Source organism: Pygocentrus nattereri, chromosome 27 (genome assembly GCF_015220715.1).
Source record: "Pygocentrus nattereri isolate fPygNat1 chromosome 27, fPygNat1.pri, whole genome shotgun sequence".
Taxonomy (NCBI): domain Eukaryota; kingdom Metazoa; phylum Chordata; class Actinopteri; order Characiformes; family Serrasalmidae; genus Pygocentrus; species Pygocentrus nattereri.
In genome coordinates, this window is record NC_051237.1 from 19,348,319 (window position 1) to 19,372,980 (window position 24,662).

At 38.8% G+C, this 24,662-nt stretch overlaps 1 protein-coding gene across 4 annotated transcripts in view; it reads right to left on the reverse strand.

Moving 5' to 3' along the window:
• The window catches only part of tbc1d5 (TBC1 domain family, member 5), a 41,714-nt gene extending 19,714 nt beyond the window's left edge, over window positions 1–22,000 (reverse strand). For 3 of the 4 annotated variants that reach the window (XM_017684338.2, XM_017684337.2, XM_017684335.2), the window contains exons 1-10: window positions 21,903–22,000; window positions 10,819–10,886; window positions 10,471–10,570; window positions 5,239–5,284; window positions 4,901–5,009; window positions 4,133–4,222; window positions 3,951–4,025; window positions 3,786–3,853; window positions 676–778; window positions 72–160 (exon numbers count right to left, since the gene is read on the reverse strand). In XM_017684338.2, the coding sequence (XP_017539827.1) occupies window positions 72–160; window positions 676–778; window positions 3,786–3,853; window positions 3,951–4,025; window positions 4,133–4,222; window positions 4,901–5,009; window positions 5,239–5,284; window positions 10,471–10,567 (677 nt within the window). In that variant the 5' untranslated portion in view covers window positions 10,568–10,570; window positions 10,819–10,886; window positions 21,903–22,000. Of the gene's footprint in view, window positions 1–71; window positions 161–675; window positions 779–3,785; window positions 3,854–3,950; window positions 4,026–4,132; window positions 4,223–4,900; window positions 5,010–5,238; window positions 5,285–10,470; window positions 10,571–10,818; window positions 10,887–21,799 lie in introns of all 4 variants that reach the window. The other variant, XM_017684336.2, reaches the window with a different exon arrangement.
• Window positions 22,001–24,662: the final 2,662 nt, after the last annotated feature.

Sequence of the window (24,662 nt, forward strand, 5' to 3'; positions counted from 1 at the left end):
CTGGAGATGCAATAAGATTAACGTTGAGACTGGCTGAGGAGAGTGTGTGTGATATGGTGAGCAAAAATAACCTTGGGCTGGCGGTCTCACTGGCATGCTGGAAGGCCTGATGGTCACAGTGGAGAACAAAAACTATTGGAGCCAACAACTCATGCATCCCCTGGGGAGAGACAAAGAGACAGAAAAAGTGAAAAAAGGGGAGAGAGCGAGAGCGAGAGAGTATGAAGTCAAATGAATGGTCAAAATAAACAAATTAAAAATGAAAATGATTCAGAAAATAAAGAGATAAAAAAGATAGAATATGAATCAAGAATAAAAAAAATGAATAAGCATTAGCAGTTACTTCAAAATAGGAAAAATTAATACATAAATTTACAGGCAAAAGTTTAAATTTCCTGTGTCAAATTACGTGTTTTGTTGATTTTTTTTAAATACACCCTCTACAGAGAAAAACTTTAATTTGGTAAGTTTAACATACTGGAAAAAATATTCATAAATTAGAAAAAGGTGAAATAACTTTTGCACAGGTCACATTTTATTTGATTTGTATTTTTCATTGTTAAATTCAGCAAATGAACATTAATGGTGCAATATTCAGAGGTGTGTTCTCTGTAGAGGCTTTACTATAACACAGCAGGATCTATGCTGTCATACAGAGTGCAGCAATGACAGTACCTGTTTATATAGTAACTGCTCATTTTCTCGTGCGTAGCAGAAAAGAATGTCAGTCAGTTTAGTCCGAACATCCTCCTCCTGAAAATACCGCATCTCCGGAAACCTGCACGGACACAGTGGCGCACGCACACACACACACACACACACACACACACATCAGATGAAAGCTAAATTTATACCAGCATCTTATGACTGACAGTGTCATCAGTGTTGTAAGTTTACTGAGTGGCAGCAGAAAACAATCAATACACCTCCCTGCAGTTTAAAAAGCATGTTTGTTTATTTGTTTATTATTTATTATTATTAATACTATTACTAGTACTAATACTAGTAGTAGTTCTATGCATTCTAAATATTTTTTCCCTGCTGAAATGTGAATGAGATTAGTTCAGATAGATCATAAATCACAGCACACAATCATGTGTCTGTTTAGTCTGAACCTTGGAAAAAAAACTAATATGCATCACTGACAACACTGCGTTTCACAAATTTCAAATTTTCACTGGAAATGAGCAAAAAAAAAAAAAAAAAGACAAGATCCTACATTATAAGTGGATTGCACTATTAAAAATAAATCCTCACAATTCAATAATTAAGATGAAAACAAAATCAGAATTGTTCAAAGTGGTGACAGAAATCGGATGTCTGAAATATTTAGTGCCTCCAAACACTCCCTCACAGTAAATTATTACATAAAATGGCTATAAATAAACTGTCTCATGCCTAAGACCGGGTGGGGTAATAACAGAATACATTATACATTATGCAATCGGAAAAAGGATCAGATTACATGTAATCAGATTACAGGTACATTATAAAAACAGAGTGATTACTAGAAGTAGTACACTTAAATGCAAACTTGTCATCTTTCACCAAAATTTGCTGTTTTAATGATAAATATTTAGTAGATTTGAAGAGATTTTAACTTGGGGGAAGAGGGGAAGGTGTCCTACTGTAAGGACAGAATTCTGGAGACTTCCCTGCCCAGCAGCAGTGTTTTATTCAGTATTTTATTTTCATTGGCAGAATTGAGATCTGCAACATTTTCCTGAAGATATTTGAATCAGACACTTAACTTGGATTTCCACACGGCCAGAATCTCCTTCAGCAGAGTGATCTGATCTGATCAGAGAGTAAACTCTTTATTCTTGTTTGTTGCTCCATGAAATCCTACAGTTTAACCAGTTGTAAATCAAACCTTTAAAACCTTAACTTGACCAGTTTAACTAACGATCTGAGATGCTTAAAGTGAGCAAGTTAAGACTTGTGAGTTAGTTTCGTTTTCACCCGGATGATTTCTTTCTTCAGCATAATCAACATTGAGACCCCAGGCTACTATCACCACCACTAAAACTAAATCAGAACCACCTACCAATGACTTTGTCTCAAAGATTCTCAATAACTGAATTACACAAACACTGAAAAATCAATGAATTCCCCTTTAGCAGTCAGTTCCACCTCTGCACCTCCCCTCTGGTTCAACTTTGCTATAGGCGCAGAATGACTTGTCTTCATACCAAAGTTTGCAAAACAGTCAAGCAACGTTACCACACCCTGATGACACCCTACTTGTGCCGCACTCAAATATAAAAGCATAGGAGCTCGCTCACTCACTCACTGCGCTAAATACCCCAGCACCACCTCAGAAGGCTGTGATATGCCACATGTCTGGACCAACTGTAAATAACTCAATTAATCTAAGCTTAGTTTCTAATAAAGATGTTGGACCAATTAGGTTAGAATTCTTGCAAGTCTCAATAAAGTGGCCGGTGTTGCATCTGATTCCCATTTCCCACAGCAGCCCAGCCCACCTGGTTTCCCTCGCATCCCCATCTCCAAACCCGGACGTGATGCCTCTCCCATTTTTGAGCATTTTTTTAGTTTTTCAGTTGGGCACAAGTTAAGCCAGGTGTAGAGTTAGCTGAAAATAATCGGGTGTAGTTACTCTTTAAGCCAGCCTTAATTCTTCATAGCATTGATTCCACACAAAATGTTGGAAACACCCTTTTAAGATTAAGTTGACCGATATTTCAGGTACACTTTCATGCTGCGAATCTCCTATTCCACCACATCCCAAAGGTGTTCTATTGGATTCAGATCCGGTGATGGGGAAGGTCACTGAAGAACACTGGACATGTTCATGGAACCAGTCTGACAACTTTTGATTAGCGAGATGCATTGTCATGTTGAAAACAGCCATTAGAAGATGTAAACTGTGGCCATGATGGACGCACATGACCAGTGCCAACTGCAGCCTCAGCCTTCTGTTCTTGGCTGACAGCAGTGAAACCTCACTTTTTTTTGCTGTTGTAGCCCCTCAAGGTTTTATTGTGTGTATACTGTGTGATCAAACCACATTGTACAGAGTAGTTATCTGAGTTACCGTAGCCTTTCTGTCAGCTCAACCCTCTTGCCGGTCTTTGTTGACGTCTCTCATCAAGAAGACGTTTCCATCCACAGAACTACTACTCACAGTTTTTTCCTTTTTGCACCATTCTGAATAAACTCAAGAGACTTACGGGGTGAAAATCTCAGTTACAGAAACACTCAAACGAGCCTGTCTGGCCCCAACAACCATGCCACAGTCACAATCAGTGCAATCACCCCCCCCCATTCTAATGACTAATGTGAACATTACCTAAAGCTGCTGCCTGTATCTGCATGATTTTATGTACTGCACTGCTGCCACATGGCAGGCTCAACAGCTAATTGCACGAATGACTAGGTGTACAGGTAGTCCTAATAAAGTGCTTAGTGAGGGTATATAAGTTTCATTCCAAAATGCTGTAAATCAATCTGTAATAATTTAGGACATACAGAGTTTAAAAGCTTAAAAGTATAATATTTTTAATGGTCTATAATGCGTTTTAGAACAAATCCTTTTATATGCACCTCTACATTAACACTGGAGGTGAGCCACATAATTTATACTAAATGTGCTTTTTTGATTCTGAGGTCAAGCTTTAATTCTTTAGTACACTGTTCTACAAACAGTCATTTTTTTTTTGTTTCTTTATAAATCTTTATGCGCATTGTGTGTATACAAAAAGCAGCCCATACAGAAAGTAAGTGAGCAAGTGAGTGTAAGGGAAAGCATTTTGTAAACTTACGTTCTCAGTACATCCTGCTTTATCATACTCCGCAACTCCTTATCCTGGAAGAACTTGTTCCACAAACTCTGGACAGAAAGAAAGAAAGGGACATTGTACATGAATAAAGCATAAGTAGATATATTTTATGCCACTGTAAAAATCTTAAGCAGAACTCTCACTTACTCCTTCATCCTGAGAAAGAGGGTTGTTCACCACCAGGTCCTGCTGGCCTGCGGCTTTGCGTGGGTTTGTGATGTGCTAGAAGGAGAGAAATACATGTATGTGCGTGAAATACATATGTTGCTTTAAAAAAGTCCAGTTTTATGCACACTTGTGTGCTCACATGCATGCACAAACACACTCACCGTCTCTTTGATTTGCTCGTACTGAGCTCGGAGCGCCTTGGTCTTATTGATCCACTGGCTCTTATCCTCAGGCAGGATATCTAAATAGAGCTGAAAGACGACAGACGCTGATAAAGTCAACACACCGGTGTCAAACACACACTTGCATGATAAATTTCAACAGCACAGTACAGTAGCACATATACATTACTTTATTACATTACAAAAGTGCCACTCTTTTTGTTTCATTTCCAGCCAAAACAGTCATAAGTATAAGCTATTAATTTTTAATTCTTGTTGAGACTTGCTTTCATCTTTTTCACCTCCAAAGTTCAGTCTTAGAAGATGGTTTACTTTTTCTGCTTCTGACGATTCTGACAAAGTAATCTCAGGTGTGTCCTTTTTTTTTTTTTTTTAAATAGCAGCTTCTTTGTTTAATCTTTAATTTTCTTGTGTACTTCCTTTCCTTAGGAATGGCTACACATCCTTTCAGACTCCTAATGTTAAATTGTCTTCTCACAGTGGAAAGATGGACAGAAACACTTATGGATTTTTTTTTTCAGATCTGAAGAAAGAGTTTGATTTTCTATCAAAAATCTATCTTAAAGATTAAAGTTTTAAGTACTCTTTATCTTTATTTTTTGGTGGTCTACCAGGTCTTGCATGGTTATTAGGAGTCCCAAATTTTAATCAGTTAAAAAAAGGCCCTTTTAGAAACTTACCTTTGGAAAGTGTATTTTTTTTACTTAATTCTCTTTGACTTTTCCATTATTAAATCTCAAGGCTCACCTTCCAGCACACACTGCGGAATCGGCTGCTCCGCAGTCGGCCATTAATTCCTGCCTGCCTGATCCGTGGCAGATAGTTACTGTTCTGGAACAAGTCATCCCACTCTTTTCTGCAAAGCAAGAAAGACACACAGTAATTAAAAAAACAAGAGTGGAAAGAAATATCTGTCAAATTTACACATCTGTTTGATGCTGTTTTTTATTAAGCAAATTTTGACATCAATAAAAGTGCATTGAGAGAATGCCTTCAAGTATCCTGATGGCCTCCTTTATTTAACAAGACCACAAAAATGAGTGATGTATAAGAGGTTTCTGAGAACATGAGTAATATTTAAGAACCTGTATGACTGGAAGGTCGATTCAACCGCACTGTCTGACAGTCCTCCTGAAAAATACATTTTTATAGAGAAAGATTAGAGCAGAATGGCAGAGCATTTCACTTAAAAATGTTTTGACCCTTTATCTTTGACCTTTATCTATTCACCTTCATGCTGTCAGTAATCAGTTTCATTCTAGGGCTAGAGAGAGAGAGAGAGAGAGAGAGACAGAGAGAGGCAGAGAGAGGCAGAGATTGTGAAAGTAGGGTCCTCTGATGTACTCCAGTGGTAATAATAGCTGTAGGTAGTAGCTGTGTAACTGGCAACCCATCCAGTCACACTACACATACACACACACACACACCACACTACGTCTTTCACCGTCTTTCTCTCATTTCATTTTCCTTCTTCAAACCATACTGTGTCATTTACTCCCTCTCATTTTCTCTCATCTGAGTCACTCCTTCACTCCACTAAATGACTGCAGGATGCTACTTAGGAATCTTTTTATCATGACAGTAAGGTGTAGAACAATACCTTGACAACATGATGCAACACTTTGCAAAATACCACAGGGAATTGTGCTGCATTATAAACCTCTACAAGAGCAGCAAAACACTTGCAATACCTACAACATACACTATATGGCCAAAAGTGTGCGGACACCTAACCATCACACCTGTATGACTTTACTGGTCACCGTGTATCGAAACCATTAATATGAAGTTGCCCCTGCTTTACATCTACAGCAGCATCCACTGTTGTCTTTCCACAAGATTTAGGAGTGTGTCTGTGGGAATTTATGCCCATTCAGTCAAAAGAGCATTTGTCAGGTACTGATGTTGGACAAGAAGACCTGGTTCACAATAGACATTCCAGTTGATCCCAAAGGTGTTTGTTGGGGTTGGCATCAGAGCTCTGTGTGTGCCACTGGAGTTTCTCCACAGCAAACTTGCCAAACCATGTCTTTATGAACATTTTGAACTTGAGTACAGGGACACAGTCATGCTGGAACAGGAGAGTGCCTTCCCCAGACTTGTCCATCAGATGGCCAGTGAGCATGACTGTTTACTCCACAGAACATGTGTCCACTGCTAAAGAGTCCCACCTCCCACCCCCCCAGACCATTCCAGGAGACTGCAAAGTGGCTTGCAGAGAAAGTGCGACAATGGGCAGACTAAAGCAGCTTAAATAAACGCCCTGATGACTTTTGTCTGAGACTGAGATAAGCTGATAACAGCTGGTGATTTGAGATTTCATGAAGCTCCCGCTGCACAGTCCCTGTGCTATTGTGAGTGATACAAGAGGGTACAGGCATTGCTACATGCTTCAGCACTCTGTTCCCCTAGTCTCTAATGCTTCATGTTGCTCCTAGATGTTGTCATTTCATAACAGCACTTACAGTTGACCATGGCAGACTGAGTCCATGCTGTACTTCTAAATGAAGGACTCTTAAGCAACTCGCCTGCTAATAACGCTTATTGCTGGAGAAACATTAGCCTACTAATAATACTAGCCACTAAGCATTATTAGCAGGCGAGTTGCTTAAGAGTCCTACATGGTTCCATGTAGTTTACACATTAAAAAAAATTGTGTTTTTCAGTGTTTTAGCAGAAGCACTGTGGAATTCAGCTTTAGATGCCTTCATGAAATGATATATTTTCATAATTGCACAACTTTAATTATTTAGAAAGCTGGTTAAAAGTAGATTTGCTCTATAGCACTCCATTATTGCTCTCTCCCAAAATGGCGATTGTTGCCTTAGATGCATCGTCAGCATTATTTCAGTTTCAATCATGAATTGTCAATAAAGTATTATTATAAAGCAAGCATAATTAGTCATGTCTAATTAGATTAGCTGTAGTGTAGTATGTGAAACGTAATGCAGTATGTAAATAAACTTTACTTTCAGGATATGTAAATGACTCATATCTGTCTTAAGAGTGAAGGAACCTGTGCACTAAAGTGACTGTGCAATGTGCACATCCAAATCAATAACGTCACGTGAATGATCCACACGCACTATGAACTGCAACAAGAAATGAACTCACAGCACAAGCTTTCATCACAAAGATTATTAGCTCTGAACGGCTCTCAGCTGTTCACGCTTAGGGAAGAAGGCAGAAAAATGACCGATACATCAGAAAAGACAGAGTAAAGTAAAATCATGTCTCAGCTCCTGTACATCAGGCAAAACAGGTTGGTTCAGAAGGCTTCAGGAGAAATGTCTTTCAGACCCTCAGAAGTTCATGACATTCAGCATTCTGCTCATTTAGTGGACAATTAAAGACAATATACTAGAACCACAACTTTTATGGAACTACACTTTGTTAATTTGAGCAGTTACCATAGTTATTTTCCACAGTTAAAGGAATAAGAGATCTCTGGTTACCTGCACAGGCCTAATTAGTACTTCTATACATGCTCAATAGAAGAGCCATTCTCAATAGTGCATAGTGTCACTGTTTTTTTTTTCTTCAATATGAATGTCACGATGCATTGTTTAACTTCCCTAAACTTGCTACATAAAAACACTAGATTGTAATTTCATAATGTTTTTTGTTCTAAATCAGCTGAGGCCTGAGGCTAGCATTCCAAGCACTGAATGATCACAAACCTTTCTGCTAAAAAGAGCAGCACCACAGGCACGGTGCTATCATTGTATTTCAAATGGTCTTAAAATCAGTTTTAGAGCTCAAATTCATGGCAATGTCTCCAACATTTCAACATTTCAGCAAATTGTGAAAAACAATTAATCTAGGCAAGCTTTGAAGTGTGTGCAACAATGACTTTCAGGGATTGGACCTGGAGTTGAACACATGGTATCAAAGCACCACAGGATGCATTGTCGTGGTGCCATCTAGAGCTGCATCAGGTGCTGCCAGTGTGCTGCTTTTGTACTTCTCCCAGCAGCAGAAGCTGTAGTGCCAGTCAGCATGCAACCTGGCGGGCTTTAGTGCTGACGATCTGGCTACAGAAAAGCACTGGCTATTTGTGCTATTTTATGCTATGATCTTCCAAGTGTGCCAATTCGGACTACTATCAAATATTTGGACTAAAGAGCCTTACAATTTCAGTAAGATTTGCCAAACACTACTGAGGTGCCATAGCTTACAGGCTTACAATAAAACTAGTAATGGCAAAAAAAAAAAAAAAGGCACAAAAGAAAAAAAATGTTAGCTGTCTCATTAGCAGAATCCACAGAGGATTCGATCAACAGACAGGCATCTGTATTAATCACCTAAACGGAGCAGATGGAGATCAAAACTACCTTGTAGATTATTAAATGGAGATATATTTTTGAACAAATACACTTTATTTTGTGTGCTCAAAGTAAGAGATAAGGATATTACCAATTACTGCCAAGTGTAAAAGGTATGAATCGATACTGATACTGGTATTGGGCCGATACTGTGTTAATTTATTCATACTAATAATAGTTAACCAAAACCAACATTCAGATACCTGCTGATACCGTGTGATGTAAGCCGAATGTACACTGCCACACTAATTAACAACAGCACTGAAAAAAGCTCTGCGGCCACAGAGAAGTGTTTTAGCTCCATGACACAAAGTTGCTGGTCACATTAAACTATTCACCCTGACATATTATCCCCAAACCTACACTGTTAGAAACAGAGGTCCTGTGTCGATACATTTTTCAATCATCAAGGTACAACAATGTAAATGTTCCCTTAAAAGGTACAACAGTGGTTTTAAGGTCCAATTGTGAACCTTTTCCAGGTAAAAAAAAGTATATATTTTCATAACCTAATGTTTTAAAACAGAACAATAAAATAAAATGCCTTGAGACAAAACGGGGTGTGTGGAGTCAATACAACTTATATAATATAATCACTGGGGTACTGACCCAGTGACAGTTTCAGTGTACACTGTGTGATTTTAGCCCATTAACACAAATTCACAACCACTTCCCCAATATGGGTGAAGACATGCAGGCCAGCCACCAAATGGAGATGGAAATTTTTTAATGAAACAGCTTTATTTGAAATTGTTCATGGACAGAGTGTTTCACATAGCATAGACCAGCGTTATTGTACAGTGAGAGCATATAAATCTTGGGCTATGTCTGTGCATGATGGTCTATTCAATTTTCAAAACATCAAAATGTCATTCTCTCTTACTGTGCTACAGAGACTGTTGTTGAAAGAGACAGATCACGGTTCAAACCTATGATACATACTTTACTTACAGCATGAACAGAAGCACTTTTCTGACAAGAAACAAAATTTGCTATTCTCCACTGCTGTGCTACTCAATCAAAAGTAACTAGCAAATGCTTTAAACTGCATGCAGCTTGAAGCAAGCAGCAAAACATGACCTCGAAGCTTTAAGCATGTCCCAATAATCAACTCAACACATCAACGATCAAGTAACAGTTAATGCAAAAAGACAAGACTAAGCACTGGCTAAACACATGGGTTTCACGTAGTACGACTGGAAGTGAATGGTATGTTGGGTAAAATTCTTCCCCAGGTCAGAACCATTATACTGATACACCACAAATAAATGTATATGAATAAAGAGTGCAAACCACATTAAATTTTGCCTCTTTAAATTTATCATCTCCCTTAAATGATGCCATATTTATATTCAAGAACCTGTAAAGATACCAGAATATAACTGCTGCTCCATTTAAAGTGGAATCGAAAATGAGAACAAAAAGCTGCTGAAGAAGTAGTTAACTTCAGCTTTACAGAAATCTGACATGGCTCAACTTTTAGCACCGTTATTGCCAGTCCTGTAGGTCAGAAAGCAGTACTGACATAGGTTTATCTATATATTCCTTCGTTTTATTGTTACTTTTGAGTGGTTTGTACAAGTGAAAAAATAAACCTAAAAACTAATATATATATATATATATATATATATATATATATATATATATATATATATATATATATATATATATATATATATATATATATATATATATATATATCCCCCCCCATTACTGGCCAATACTATATGTTGTTTAGATTGTTATTTATATTGTAATTAATGCGTGGTGATGTGATTAATGTTGTATCCCTTCCTGCAGCCCTACATGGGCACATGACCAACAACATTTTTGTTCCAACAACATTAAAAGGCCAAAAAAAATTAAGTAAAAGAGTAGCATTATACTTCATAAAAAAAAAAACTGGCATCAGTGGAGCTCGACTCTTCCTCGCTTCCATTCACACCTTTACTTCACATACTGGTTGCTTGATGGAACAATAATTTTACTTACGTGCTTTGTTCCGGTTATAGTTGTGCAAAGGGTCATAGCCAGTCTCCTGGTCTTCTGGCTGCAGTGGATGCCTTGTCTCAAAATTTGGGTGCTGCATGACCTGCCAAAACCATAGAAAAGGAACTGTAGTACCACAAGCAGCATTCAACGACACCAATGAAGAACTAAAACAGACAACACGCAAACAAGAACAAGGACCTGTGAGGCCAACAAAGAAAGAACCGAGGGAATAAATGAACCATGGACTCCATAGTTCAATGGGCTGATTATAACACATAAATGTCACTGAGAGCGTATGCAATTAATTGTTTACTAATATTTTATTAAAGGGATTACACCAGTACTTACGATCAGACTACAGTGGTTGTCCTTATAGAGCTGACCACAGTGGAAATCACAGTCCCATGACTGTTAATCTGAGGATAAACAAGAGCCAAAAATCTTTAAAATGAACACACAACTTTGAAGAATCAATAGACAGAATGCGTCAATCTATAGTGGCTATGTACATGAGACTACGTTTGCTTGCATGGTTGTCTATCCTCGGTCTATACCTCCCTTCCACTGACACTGTTGACTTTGTCAAGCCTTCTCCTCATTATAGATTTACAGCTGCAATTAAAACATAATAATTGATATACTGGACTGTTTTCTCACAAACAGCCTCTTCCCCTAAAGGAGTGAGACATGTACAGTGTCATAGAGAAAAACACTAATGAGTTCCACTTTTAAAAAAATACCTAAAACATAGATGATGGGTGAAATTGTGTTTAGATAGATTAGATTTAAAGTGACTGCTCAGTTGAAAAACCCCTTCAAAATTAAAAATGGGATATCACACAGCTTTGCTTCTGCACAAGTCCACTGTCCAGTCAACAAGTATTCTCATGTCGGTTCTCACTTCTTACTTAATGGACAAAGGCCACTATAATTATCACAGCAAGATAATGGCAACTACTTTGTCTTTTACAAAGTAACAAAAATAAATGTAAAAGAATAATAAAAATGAATAAACAGCCATCAAAACAGAGCCAAAGTAACAGCGGATACCTCTTATAGACTTTATATATAAATATATATATATATATATATATATATATATATATATATATATATATATATATATATATATATATATATATATATATATATATAAACACAATATTCACAGGAAGGTCACAAGGTGTCTCGATACAAGGTTATTCCTTGCTGCAGCTTTATACTGGACAACAGCTCCAAACGTTAGCAAATACTGCCTGGCACTGTTTGAGGTGGTCTCACACTTCACACAACAACAGAGATAACCCAACAATGCCTCCATTGTTTACTTCACAAAACATAGCAAAGGCGCTTGATATGGTGAGAAACTGGCCTTTGTGACCAGTGAAGAAATATGTGTAATAAAAAAGTTAGTTTAGAGCTGCTACTTTAGTAAAGAGCTCCTGTACATCTTCATTGTGAGTCAGCCAATATACCAACTTGTGCTGTTAATAACAGTGCAATGCCGATCTTCATCCCATACTGCGAAGAGTGCGAAAGATTACAAAATGTTTCTCTCAGTTCAGCACCTGAAATATACTAAGGTAAATTCAATGTATTCATAAGCTGACATCCATCAGTGGGCTCACTGCCTCAAAAATACATGGTTTTATGGTTACTTCAAAATCAGTTGTTTCATCGCTCACCATATATTTTACACAGTGCAAAGAGAAGTGCTTTGCGGCTACTAATTCAAAGCATGTTTTTTTTTTTAAACAGATTAATAAAAATGCCAAACGTTTTTTAAATGAGTAGAAATATACTTTGGTGTGTGTCTATATGCCTGAACACACCAGCAAAGTATAACCTACATGTGGAGAACATGGAAAACTGAAGACCGACATGTGTGTGCACTCAATCCAGTGAAGCAATCTAGTTAACACATGACTCAATTGCTGTTCATGACCCCAAGCCCATAATAAAGTTTGCTGATTGCAGTCTGAGTGATGAAAACAGCCTAAAGCGAGGAGAAGATCTTGCAGCATAAAGAAGCTCAAAATAAATTGAAAATACGCTCAAATCTACACACACAATATTCAAATTAAATTGAATGGAATTTATATTTCCTGAGGAGAATGAGAAGCAATTTGCCAACCTTGAGCCCCATCAGGTTCTACAGATAAACAAAAGGTTCCTGAGCAAATAGCTTACATTACAATCTAGTAATGTAGTCAGACAGTGCAACAGTACTGTCTCTGTCTGCAAGACTCTTCAGCAAGTGAAATGGTTCAGTCCATTCCTGGGGCTTCACTCCCACCCTCGCTAGACATTTACCATGAAATGTGCCTGAGGAAAGCTGGCAGCAGTGCCTCAGACCTAACATGTCTTACATGTCTACTAGAACCTGCCTGCACTCAGATAGAAATGCGAGTAGAAACAGCCACACTTGCTTGGGGCTGGTGCAGTGACCCTGAAATATGCAATACCACCAGTGGGAAGCTGGGGGATGGAGTGGGTGAAGATCCATATCTTAGCATCAGGCGAAGTATGTTAAACCAGCAGTTCCAAAACTTTTAAGTCTAAGGCCCCCTTTAAGGATAGTTAAGAGCCTTTGTTTCATCTTGCACCCCCTGTCATTACTTTTACTTAACGAACAAGGACAGTGTATTCCCAAAACCTTGTCCATTTTGTTAGCTGCATAAACAAAGGACAAGTCCTTGTTCTGTGACATTATAGAAAATGTGTTTATTGGTCAAGATATGACTGAATTGAGTGTTTGGCAAGTATTTCATTTTAATTACATTTCATCTACAATTGTACCACTCTTTAGATATGAGCGAAGCAGATTTAATAAACTGACAAATTCAAAAATTACTAAGTAGAAACGCAAATATTTTCTGTGGCCCCCTTAACAAACTACTACAGCACCCAGTTTGAGAACCGCTGCATTAAACTTTTGTTCACCTACTGCACAATGTTTCATTACTGATATGCATCATGGAAGATAAAATGAGAACAGAATAAATTAATCTGATGGAAGCTTGTTCTATACCAGACACTATGCACCATGACACTTTTACAAAGTGAAATGTTTTGCACTGTTTTTTTTTTGTGAAAAATGGCACAGGAGCGCACTGAACAACAGGGGTTCCCACACTCTAATAACACAGACCGAACCATTGCTCACAATGGTCTGACATAGTTTTAAGGACCTAGAGTTCTGCTGTTGTGCAAGGATTGTTTTGTCTCCAAACAGTGAAGTAACTGGACAGCTTTGTAGCCTCAAGTGTGCTCCTGTTTTTCAGATTGAATTATGCTTTTTTCCTGGTACAGTTTTGGTTCTTGTCTTTGATGTTTTGAATAAAAAGTATATGTTGTCAACCTACTGATTTTTATTTACTTTTTCACTGGCAATAGCTAGCGCTAGCAGCCAACAGCAACCTACACACATGCATGCAGTGACAAAGATATAGTGTATCTGATTAAATCACTTATTTCCAAAGGTTTTCGCTCGTCTGCCTTCACATGCGTATGAAATTAAATGACATCCCATTCTTAATCCATAGGGTTTAATATGATGTTGGCCCACCCACTGCAACTATAACAGCTTCAACTCTTCTGGGAAGGCTTTCCACAAGGGTTAGGAGTGTGTTTATAAGGAATTTCTTACCGTTCTTCCAGAAGCGCATTTGTGAGGTCAGAAACTGATGTTGGACGACAAGGCCTGGCTCGCAGTGCCCGCTCTAATTCATCCCAAAGGTGTTCTATCGGGCTGAGGTCAGAACTTTGTGCACTGGTGCGCAGTCATGCTGCGTCCCCAAACTCTTCCCACAAAGTTGGGAGCAAGAAATTGTCCAAAATATCTTGGTGCTGAAGCATTAAGAGTTCACTGGAACTAAGGGGCTGAGCCCAAGTCCTAAAAAACAACCCCACACCATCATCCCCCCTTAAAACTTTACACTTGGCACAATGCAGTCAGTCATGTCCCGTTCTCCTGGCAACCACCAAACCCAGACTCGTCCATCGGATTTCCACTTTTTTTTGCACTCGATGCTTTGCATTGCGCTTGGTGATGTAAGTTTTAGATGCAGCTGCTCGGCCATGGAAACCCATTCCATGAAGCTCTCTACGCTGTTCTTGAGCTGATCTGAAGGCCACATGAAGTTTGGAGGTCTGTAGTGATTGACTCTACAGAAAGTTGGTGACCTCTGTTCACTATGCCCCTCAGCATCCGCTGACCGCTCTGTCATTTTATGTAGCCAACCACTTCGTGGCTGAGTTGCTGTCGTTCCCAATCACTTCCACTTTGTTATAATCCCACTGACAGTCGACTGGAATATTTAGTAGTGAGGAAATTTCCCGACTGGACTGGCTGCACAGGTGGCGTCCGATCACGGTACCACGCTGGAATTCACTGAGCTCCTGAGAGCGACCCATTCTTTCACTAACGTCTGTAGAAGCAGTCTGCAGGCTGAGGGGCTCGGCTTTATACACCTGTGGCCACGGAAGTGACAGGAACACCTGAACTCAATGATTTGGATGAGTGAGTGAATACTTTTGGAAATATAGTGTATATTTATAATTACATTCAATTCTTTTACAGACCAGAATTAAATCTTAAAGTCCCAGGGAACCTAAATCTGTTGTTTCGTTTTAAGTAGGTTCCTCTTCCACTGCTCTAACACAGCAGCAGCTTGAGAGACATGCAAAAGCAGCACAGTTAGAGTGTAGCTGTAGTTTCATAGCTGTGGTTTCATGAGGGCAAAAAAAAAAAAAAAAAAAAAGGAACCATTTCTGGTTATGTGCCCAATGTTGTGTTTTGCAGTGCCGCCACATGGGTGGTGCAGTGATTGCTGCAGCCCTACGCACACTCACTGGACTGCTAGTGTACCTCCTACTTTATCTGGGAGAACTGTGGAACTTAACAGCTCTCTGTTGGGGGCAATATTCATTAACAAGACAGTCTGTAAATTCTCTTTGCATGACTACGATTACCTTACTTGTACTACATGTCACAGGTGCACATAAACGTCACCAGTACGTACACTACAAACAGTAAACACTCGGTTGATTATAATGTAAATGAAAAAATTGACAGCACATAAATTCATAACATTTAGTATCAAAATGTATTACTTTTGAGTAATGTTGGCTAGAAATGTGCTAATTTTGCATTTTGGTTACTTCTGAAAATGTTAAGAATTTGGGTAAAACATCGGTCTGTTCAAAAGGATATAACCATGAACTTCTCATGACATGATTAGTTTCACAATACTAGGTTCATGACTAGGTACTAATGATATTGAGTTTTATTATTTTGAATGGAGAAAAATGATTAATGTAACCATATAACCATAATCATCTCACAAAAATATCAGACTCCAGAACTGGGAAGCAGGATCTGTTTGTCTGCAACACATTTTCTAATTATTTGCTGAGTTTAATATAATGGGGGAAAACACAACATATAAAAGGTGCCATAAGTTTTTATGCCATAAAAAATGTTTGCTGTATGTTGTCTTTGTTGCCTTACTGGCACCTCTGGTTCACGTATATTCAGTAATTTAATGTATCTTGCCCTATCCACTGCCTCCTCTACTTTCACACCAACCATCTCCATGTCCACCTTCACTGCATCCATATGCACTGTAATATTACTATGCTTATTATATCCTGTTTCACCACTGACACTAGCAAGATAAATAAAATTTGTGAATATTGTGTCAATAATGGAGGCAATGATTAAGTCTATATCTTTTAACATTGGTATCTTGCATAAAATTTGCATTTAGTTTATTCTACTTTACATTTTTCGACTCAAAGAATTCTGGGTTAGAAAGTTCTTCATGTTCTTAGGTAACTGTTGTGCATCTGGAGGATTTTCTGTGATCCACTCCCACTCGCAGCCTACCATCTTAGGACACGCTCCAAAATGGCTGAGGTTTGCAGGAATGTGCAAAAGGAGGTGGAATCAGAGAGAGGGGTTTAAGTTTAAGGTTGCCACTCGTTTCCTGTCAGAGCAACTGTCATTCTGTCAAACATCGCTAATTTTTACAAAAGCCAACAGGATGACGTAACACGTTTCAGTTCTCATTCACTTCACTTATTGTGCTTGCTCCATACCCAAGAAGCCGTGCGAGTGTGCGAGCATTTCTTTTTCTACATAAGGAGGAACTGAGAACAAAGAATGAAGAACACTCGAGAAAACAAACTTGATTTACCAGATGAAAAACATGGAAATGTAAACATCGTCCTTATTTACAACAAAAGTAATCAGACTTTTTAAAGTTGAACAGTGAAACAGGATTTTTGACTGAGCAACAACAAACAACAAGCAACAACAATTCCAAAATACTTATAAAAACTAGTAAAACTTCATCAGCCCTGCACATCTTCACTGACACACATTTCCACAACACCGGTAGTTTTCATCCTTAAACTACTGATTAGACACCAGTTCCAACATTTAAAATAAGGACAATTTTACTAATATGCAAGCTGGCAACTAATCACCACTGATTCACTTAAAGGTTTTTCATCAATTTAATTCAAAGTTTAAGCTATAAATCACAACAACTGTAATTTATCTAGGTTTTTGGATTCACTGTTATTCACTGTTAAATGCCAAGGATTAGCTTGGACAGCATTACAGCCCTGTGTCCACCAGGCATTAAACTGAGAGAATGAGCACAGCACCGAGTCTACAGAAACACAGAGTACAAAAGTGAGAAGGGTTCCTGGTTGAAGCAGCCTAAATCTTCTTAAATAAACTCACATGCCTTCACTTCGTCAGCCAATTACATAGCAGGGCACCCACACCAATCATATGACCCCAAGGAATTCTACGGGCTGCTAGCAGTTCTCTGGGAATGAAGATTACACATACCACGCAGACTGCAAAATGCACAGCATACTAATTAACACAACCTTGGAACGCATTAAGAAACGCCGTCATCCTACGCTGCTTCTTCTATGAACAAACAAATGTGGTCTTTTTCAGAACCGAGGATAAACCTGGTGATTAAAACAATAACACTGCCTAAGCAATACCATTAACCGGCTTTAATCCTCACAGCCGCTCTTTGCCCATCACACAATAGACATCGAACCAAGCTTTGGCTGAAAACACATTCAGAGTTGGAGGCCTACTGCCAAGCCTCACCACTTCTTTCCAAATTCCCAGGAGACTTGGTAGATGAGAAGGCTCAAAGAAGTCCTGCAGGGTGAATTCATGAACGGTTCAAGAAATAATAATCCTAAAACACACACAGACCCTGTCCTGCCTGTGTGGGAAGGAAATCACTAGAAGCACCATATTACAATATTTCTCAAGCTATGATTTGATTCCTCTGTATCTTTTATAGATTTGTGGTATACTAAGCATTGAAATATGATGAGAAAAGAAGCAGCATGCTTTTCTTGGGGGCCAGTGGGTAAACGCAAAACTGTGATCTAAGAGAACACTAGGCCGAGACCAACAATAAACATTTAGGTTGTTTTCACACATTTTTCGTTTACTAAAGTCTGGGCCAGAGTTGGAACTGCGTGGCACTGTATCTTTTTCATTTGGTCTGGTCGGTTTCACACTGCAAGTGCCAAAGTGCGCAATTTTATACATGAAAGTTTATTATTGGTCAGCAAAGTGTGCTGATACTCTCACTTTTGTTGCCATCTGAGCAAAAAAAAAAAAACAAACTACAGAACATGAACAACGTGTCTATCAAGAGTCAGATGTCAAAACAGACAGATTAGGTGCGCAGTACAGCATCGTACAGCACAGCACAGCAACTAAACCAGGATTCATTTGGAAGCACATAGAGACACGTGACTTTTGCCAGACCACGTACACCCGAATACGGGTGGAGTGTTCACACCTGTCAAAATGGACCAAACTAAAGAAAAACTACTGGACTGTGTAGTGTAGTTTATTGTATTGTATTGCATGGCACAGAGTTCTGTGCTCAACTCTTCCTTTTTTCTGGGTATCTTCACTGACTTTTGTTCCTAGCAGTATCTGAGCTCAGGACTGTCTTTTTCTCTAAGCTATTGGTAACTAGCAAAGATACTTTCTCTAGATAGACAAAGCACTTCTTGTAAGTCGCTCTGAATAAGAGCGTCTGCTAAATGCTGTAAATGTAACTATAATATCCTCACACCAAACTCAGCGGTGGTCTAAACAATTTAGTCCCGTCTATATACACATCTCCGTTATTTTCCTGGCAAATGTCACCGTACGTTGAAAAAAAAAGTTTTTGGCTGTCACTACTTTGCATTTTTAGCCTCTTGGTGTATATAGAGCACTTAAGCTGCACCATGTAAGATATGGGGATTTGGAGATCTCTCTAGTGGAAATATGTATTTACATGCAAGGGGCATCAGAACATTTTGTACTGTCGGTTGGGCCCTTTGAGTGGATGAATCTGACGACTGAAACAGAAACAGTAACTCAGCCAAAACTTGGTGAAGAATGTGTTTTCCGAGAACGTAAGAGAATTATCTAATATTATCCTCATTTGCTCATCAATATAAGGTTGATTTTGCATTTGAGACTTAACATTGAAAGAGACCTTTTTCTTGAGACTATGCATGACATTACATTTAATCCAGTCAGAAAAACTGTATTTTAAATGATTATTTTAGGCTTTACAGGCTGACTTGCAGCAGTACATGTACACCACATTTTAGCATGTTTTTTCCTCCTGATCCAGTAATGTTAGTTCAATTTTAGCTGCATGTTTTATTACTAAACAGACATAATTAGGCCTGTTTAACCAGCTTTAGTGCAGTGCAGTATGGGAAAATGATTGTACTCAATTTTGTACAGCGGTTTTTAAATGTGGTACTGCTGGAGCTTTTGTCAGTTTTAAATAATCAAACCTCAGAAAACATGAACATTGTGATGTTTGTCATGTATTATCAAAAAATTATATTTTATTTTTGCCGCATTGCCCACCTCTGCATATCCATATTAAACACTTCCAATGGATGCTTTGGAAGAGCCTGCCAACCATTTATTTGGTTTGGGTGGCAGAACTTCATCTCCATCCTCTCTGCACTGGCATAGTATTAGCAGGAGGAGAGAGAAAACACAGCAAATCAGAAAAGCGAGACCCCACAGGCTGACTGAAGGGGCTACTATAATGGCAGCTACAGGAAAAAAAAAAAACATTACATTACATTCACAATGTCAGGAACTTTTATGACCATCTGATCATGTATAATACATCATCTGGGTTCATAGAAGCTATGACCTACTAGAAACTCACTCATCCTGTGGTCATTTTATAGCAGTTTGGATGGAAGAGTATAACAATCGTATTGTAGATGTCCTACTTATGAACTAATCCGATTTGAACAGGGCTTAAGACAACAATGGGTGTTGGTGACTTATAAGGCCATAGACTAACATGGCCATAGACTAACAACATCATTACAAGTTAAAAAGAAATCTTTAAATAACTCATTTACTAATTAACTAACATCCAAGCATGAACCTTTTTACCAAAACACTATTTTATTACTTTAGAATTTTGTTTTTCTCCTCAAAACTCTACAAAGTGAAATTCTTAATGAAATGAAAACACACCATTCAACTCTTTGTTCAACATTTTAACCAAAAGGCAAAATAAATACTGAAGCAGCTTTTGTTCATGAGTACTGTAACACAAACGAAGCAGCATGCATTTTCATCCTCTGTGTGCAGTGTGTGTGTGTGTGCGTGCAGTGTGTGTGTGTGTGTGTGTGTGTGTGTGTGTGTGTGTCTTTGGAAGCTAGTCTTGTGATGGTGAAGCTACAAGCTAATATTGTTTCGTTGTTCTGACCGGACACCCTAAGGTCAAAAACAAAAGAGAAAAAGCCCACAATGTCCCAATTCACCAGGACTGAGGCTAATATGACACAATGTTGTAGCTTTAAAACTAAATCACAGCAAATGACACCACACCTTTATGAAAGTATCTTACTTAAATATGAGATCTCCAACATGTGGTAATATGTGGCAGCAGTGGGTTCACCGGTGAAAGCTTTTGCTGATATGGTTCACTTAAGATTATACATGCAGACATTTTGGGGTATGGGAGGTGAACATTTCATTAATTAAAGAAGGTTTAATTCATAAAAAGTTGCTCACACATATAAAAAAAAATCAATCAGAGTTTGACTGAATCCAGCTTTCATACGTGCAGGACATACAGTATATTGTGGATGGCCTTGGCACTCGTGTACCACCGATACAACACATTTGGACAATGTTTTCTGGTTGTCATTAGAGATGAACTGATATAGGAACCGTCAGCCAGTGCCTACAATACTTTTCATGTAAATATCTAAAGATGCTGATACACGAATTACCAGTTGAAATAGCAGTCAAATCTGAACATCTGTGTGATGGCAATATTTTTAAGCGTTTTTTTCTGACACTAATATGTTTCTGACATCATTGTGTATCCCTAGTTATTGCAACCGATGTGATCACAACACACTTTTCTATATTATGGATACTGTCCGTACACTAGACACCCGCATGCACTGCTATAATTAAACATTTAACTGGATTTAGTGTAGTGTAGTATGTGAACTGTTAAATATCACTACACAGACAGTCTTTACATCTTTTAGCAGCACTACCAATACATTTGTCTGCTCTAACTTATACAATTTCAGAAATACTATATATCAGATACATACACAACAACACTGGTAACTTGGTAGCCACTCAGCCTGAAAACACTGACGCCAATAGAAGCACTTAAACATGCATTAATCTGTTAATATGCAAAATATGCAAACTGGCAACTGATCACTGCTGATATATTTGTAAGATATATTTTTTAAATGTCTTCAATGCATCATAACAGCCCTAATTTATACAGGCTGTGGATCTTGATATTTTCAGGTGTATCAAGAAAACATCTAAAAGCGTCCTGATATTACAGCTTGGTCATCTGACCCCCCACCTCAAAACACAAATTTGGCACACAATGCAGCGTTTGTAGAATAAATCCAAGAGATCAAAAACACAGCAGCTACGAAATGACATTCCCAAAGAACTGCCTGACTGACTCGGTACAACCAGCAGCCACTCGCGCGTTGCTCACTGCCGCTAACGCTGGAGGCAGAGCGCTGGAAGGGAGGAGAACAGCTGAGCACAGGACTCACAACCGCGGCAGCGATGAAAGCTACCAAGGAGTCCTAAAATAAGGGGAAAGGGGAGAGGAGTGAACAGCCGGGAAGCTCGCTTCTCTCGCTTCTCTCTCTCTCTCTCTCTCTCTCTCTCGAAAACACTGCAGGCCTTGCTGGCCAGCCAAGTTCACGTTTCCGTTCACGGCGGTTCTACACGCAGAACACTTACACACGCTAACGTGTTCGCTGCCCGTCACACTTGGCGCTGCTGTGTCGCACCACAGCGAATTCGGCGAGTCTCGTTTAGCTGTAAACGGTGTAAACACACTCACCCGCTTCCGTCCATACTGCATTCAGCATGTACACATTCGCGCGAGACCAGGCGGAAGTGTCGCGCGCCAGCTGCTCCTCACGTGACGTGATTCCGAAGGCCGTGCGAAAGCGACCAGAAGACACAAAATGAAAGTCCCCGTATGAGCGGCGAGCGTCCCGCCCTTTCATTAACCGCTCAACACAGCTAGAAGGCTCACTTATCAGAGGCACCACATTATAGAAAAAACAAACCCTTACTGCTTTTATGGCTCTCTTAATCTTTACGCAGAACTCTTAAAATAGTCAAATACAACTCCTTATCAAAACATTCTACCAGTACTGAAACTACAAGGCTGACTTCCGCTTCTTTATAGCCTGGAAATGTTCCCGTTCCACCTCGACCCTTGTGTGGTCTTCATGTTTTTGTTACTCCGGAGCCGTGTGGACCCACTGCATTACTGTTTTTTATTATTTTTAATTTTTTCTTTAGCTAAATATTGAAAATGGTCCCACAGACCCATTAAACTGTGGAACCAAACATACACACAGCCATACCATCATACCAAACATACACACAGCCATACCGTCATACCAAACATACACACAGCCATACCGTCATACCAAACATACACACAGCCATACCGTCATACCAAACATACACACAGCCATACCATCATACCAAACATACACACAGCCATACCATCATACCAAACAAATCAAATGAAAGAAGGAATGATTAAGATATGTATATATATATATATTTCGACAACAGGTGCAGGTGGAAATTATTGGCAATTAGCAAGACACACTCAATAAAGGAGTGGTTCTGGAGGTGGGGACCACAGACCACTTCTCAGTACCTTTCTGCTTTCTGGCTGATGTTTTGGTCACTTTTGAATGTTGGTGGTGCTTTCACACTCGTGGTAGCAGGAGACGGACTCTACAACCCACACAAGTGGCTCAGGTAGGGCAGCTCATTCAGGATGGCACATCAATGCGAGCTGTGGCAAGAAGGTTTGCTGTGTCTGTCAGCGTCGTGTCCAGAGGCTGGAGGCGCTACCAGGAGACAGGCCAGTACACCAGGAGAATCACTAGAATAGTCTTTGCTTATGAAACAAATGAAGTCCTCACTTGAACTGTCCTCTTCTGTTTATCCATGTGTAAGGGTGTTAGGGTTAGTGTGTCCTAAAGTTCAACCGGCTTTAGGTCAGGAGTCTGAGATCACTGCCAAACAGTTTTGGTACATATAGAGGAATTATCTGGAAGTATATTCTGCCAGAGATCCATGTTGCTTGGACATAAAAGTTATTCTGAGTGTAAGGGAGGTTATGTGACGCTATGAGACGTCTAATTTTGTTCCTAATACTTCCTTCCTTTAACCGTTTCTATTATTGTGAAACATGTTCGAGCATGGTTCGTGTCTGTGGTGCTTTTGATGTAGTGCTTTAGTGGTACCAGAAGGGAGCAGTAAAGAGTTATGCAACGCAATTAAAGTCTGTCAAGGGTGGTCACTCACTGCCCAATTGAACTGGTCTGATTAATATCTTCATAATAGAAAGAAAAGGTTGACTTAAGACCTACAGTGTTCATTTAAGCCCAACTATACACAAATAAGTAGATGCTAATAGTGTTGTTGGTAATTAAATTGTGTAGGTGTCAATAAAATCCAACCCTCCTAATTAAATATTGTATGTGTTAATGCTGGGTTAATTCAACATGTAGTTCCTGGTGATTGAACACATTAGATATAATGAATAAGCACTTGGGTGTTAATTTACTGTTGATATCAACACTGTGGTTATTCAGCACCATAAGTTGTCTACAATTGTTACACGGCTAGTGTGTAAAGCCTTATTGCTCTTGCTCACCCGGAGCTCACAAGGAGTACAAACACCAAACGGAAACCCACATGTGGCAGTCAGTTCACATTATGCAGCCTACAGAGGGCATTAATGTGTTTCCTTAATACTGTGTGGTTATCTCCACTTCTGTATGTGGGTTATTGGGAACCACCAAAGGCCATGAACACCAGCACAGAGCCTATCTTAGCTTTTACGATTCAAATATATGGTGGAGGTGATTATAATCAGAGGGCCAAGACTTTCATGGCTAAATGTGTACTCTAACCAATCTGGTGTACAACAGAATGCTTTGTAAATCAAACTAACTGACAACTAAACCCCAATTCCATTTTCTCTTCAACCTCCCTTCCACCCACTTGAGCTTCAGCACATAATTTACACATAACGCATTTTTTGAAGGAAATGTGGAACACAGCAACTTTAAAAATGGATTGGATGAATCCCCTTAACCACTTGTAAACATCTCAACTATTTACTGTTTTCCCAGTGGTTTGCACATTAATTTCTATCTTAACTGAACTTGATAAGAGTTTAGCTAATTAACAGATTGCTCTGCTAACATTTACCGTTCTCATAAGCTAACATTAGTTAATGTTACATAGCAATTTCCAAACCCCTTTTCCAAAAAAGTTGGGATGCTGTGCAAAATGTAAATAAAAACAAGATACAATGGTGTGTAAATCATTTAAACACTATATTTAATTATATAGAAAATAGTACAAAGGCAACATATCAAATGTTGAAACTGAGAAATTTTATTGTTTTTTGAAAAATATTTGCCCATTTTGAATTTGATGCCAACAACACATTTCAGAAAAGTTGGGATGAGGGCAACAAAAGGCTGATAAAGTTATTTAATGCTAAAAAACATCTAGTGGTTAATTGGTAACAGGTCAGTAACATGACTGGACATAAAAA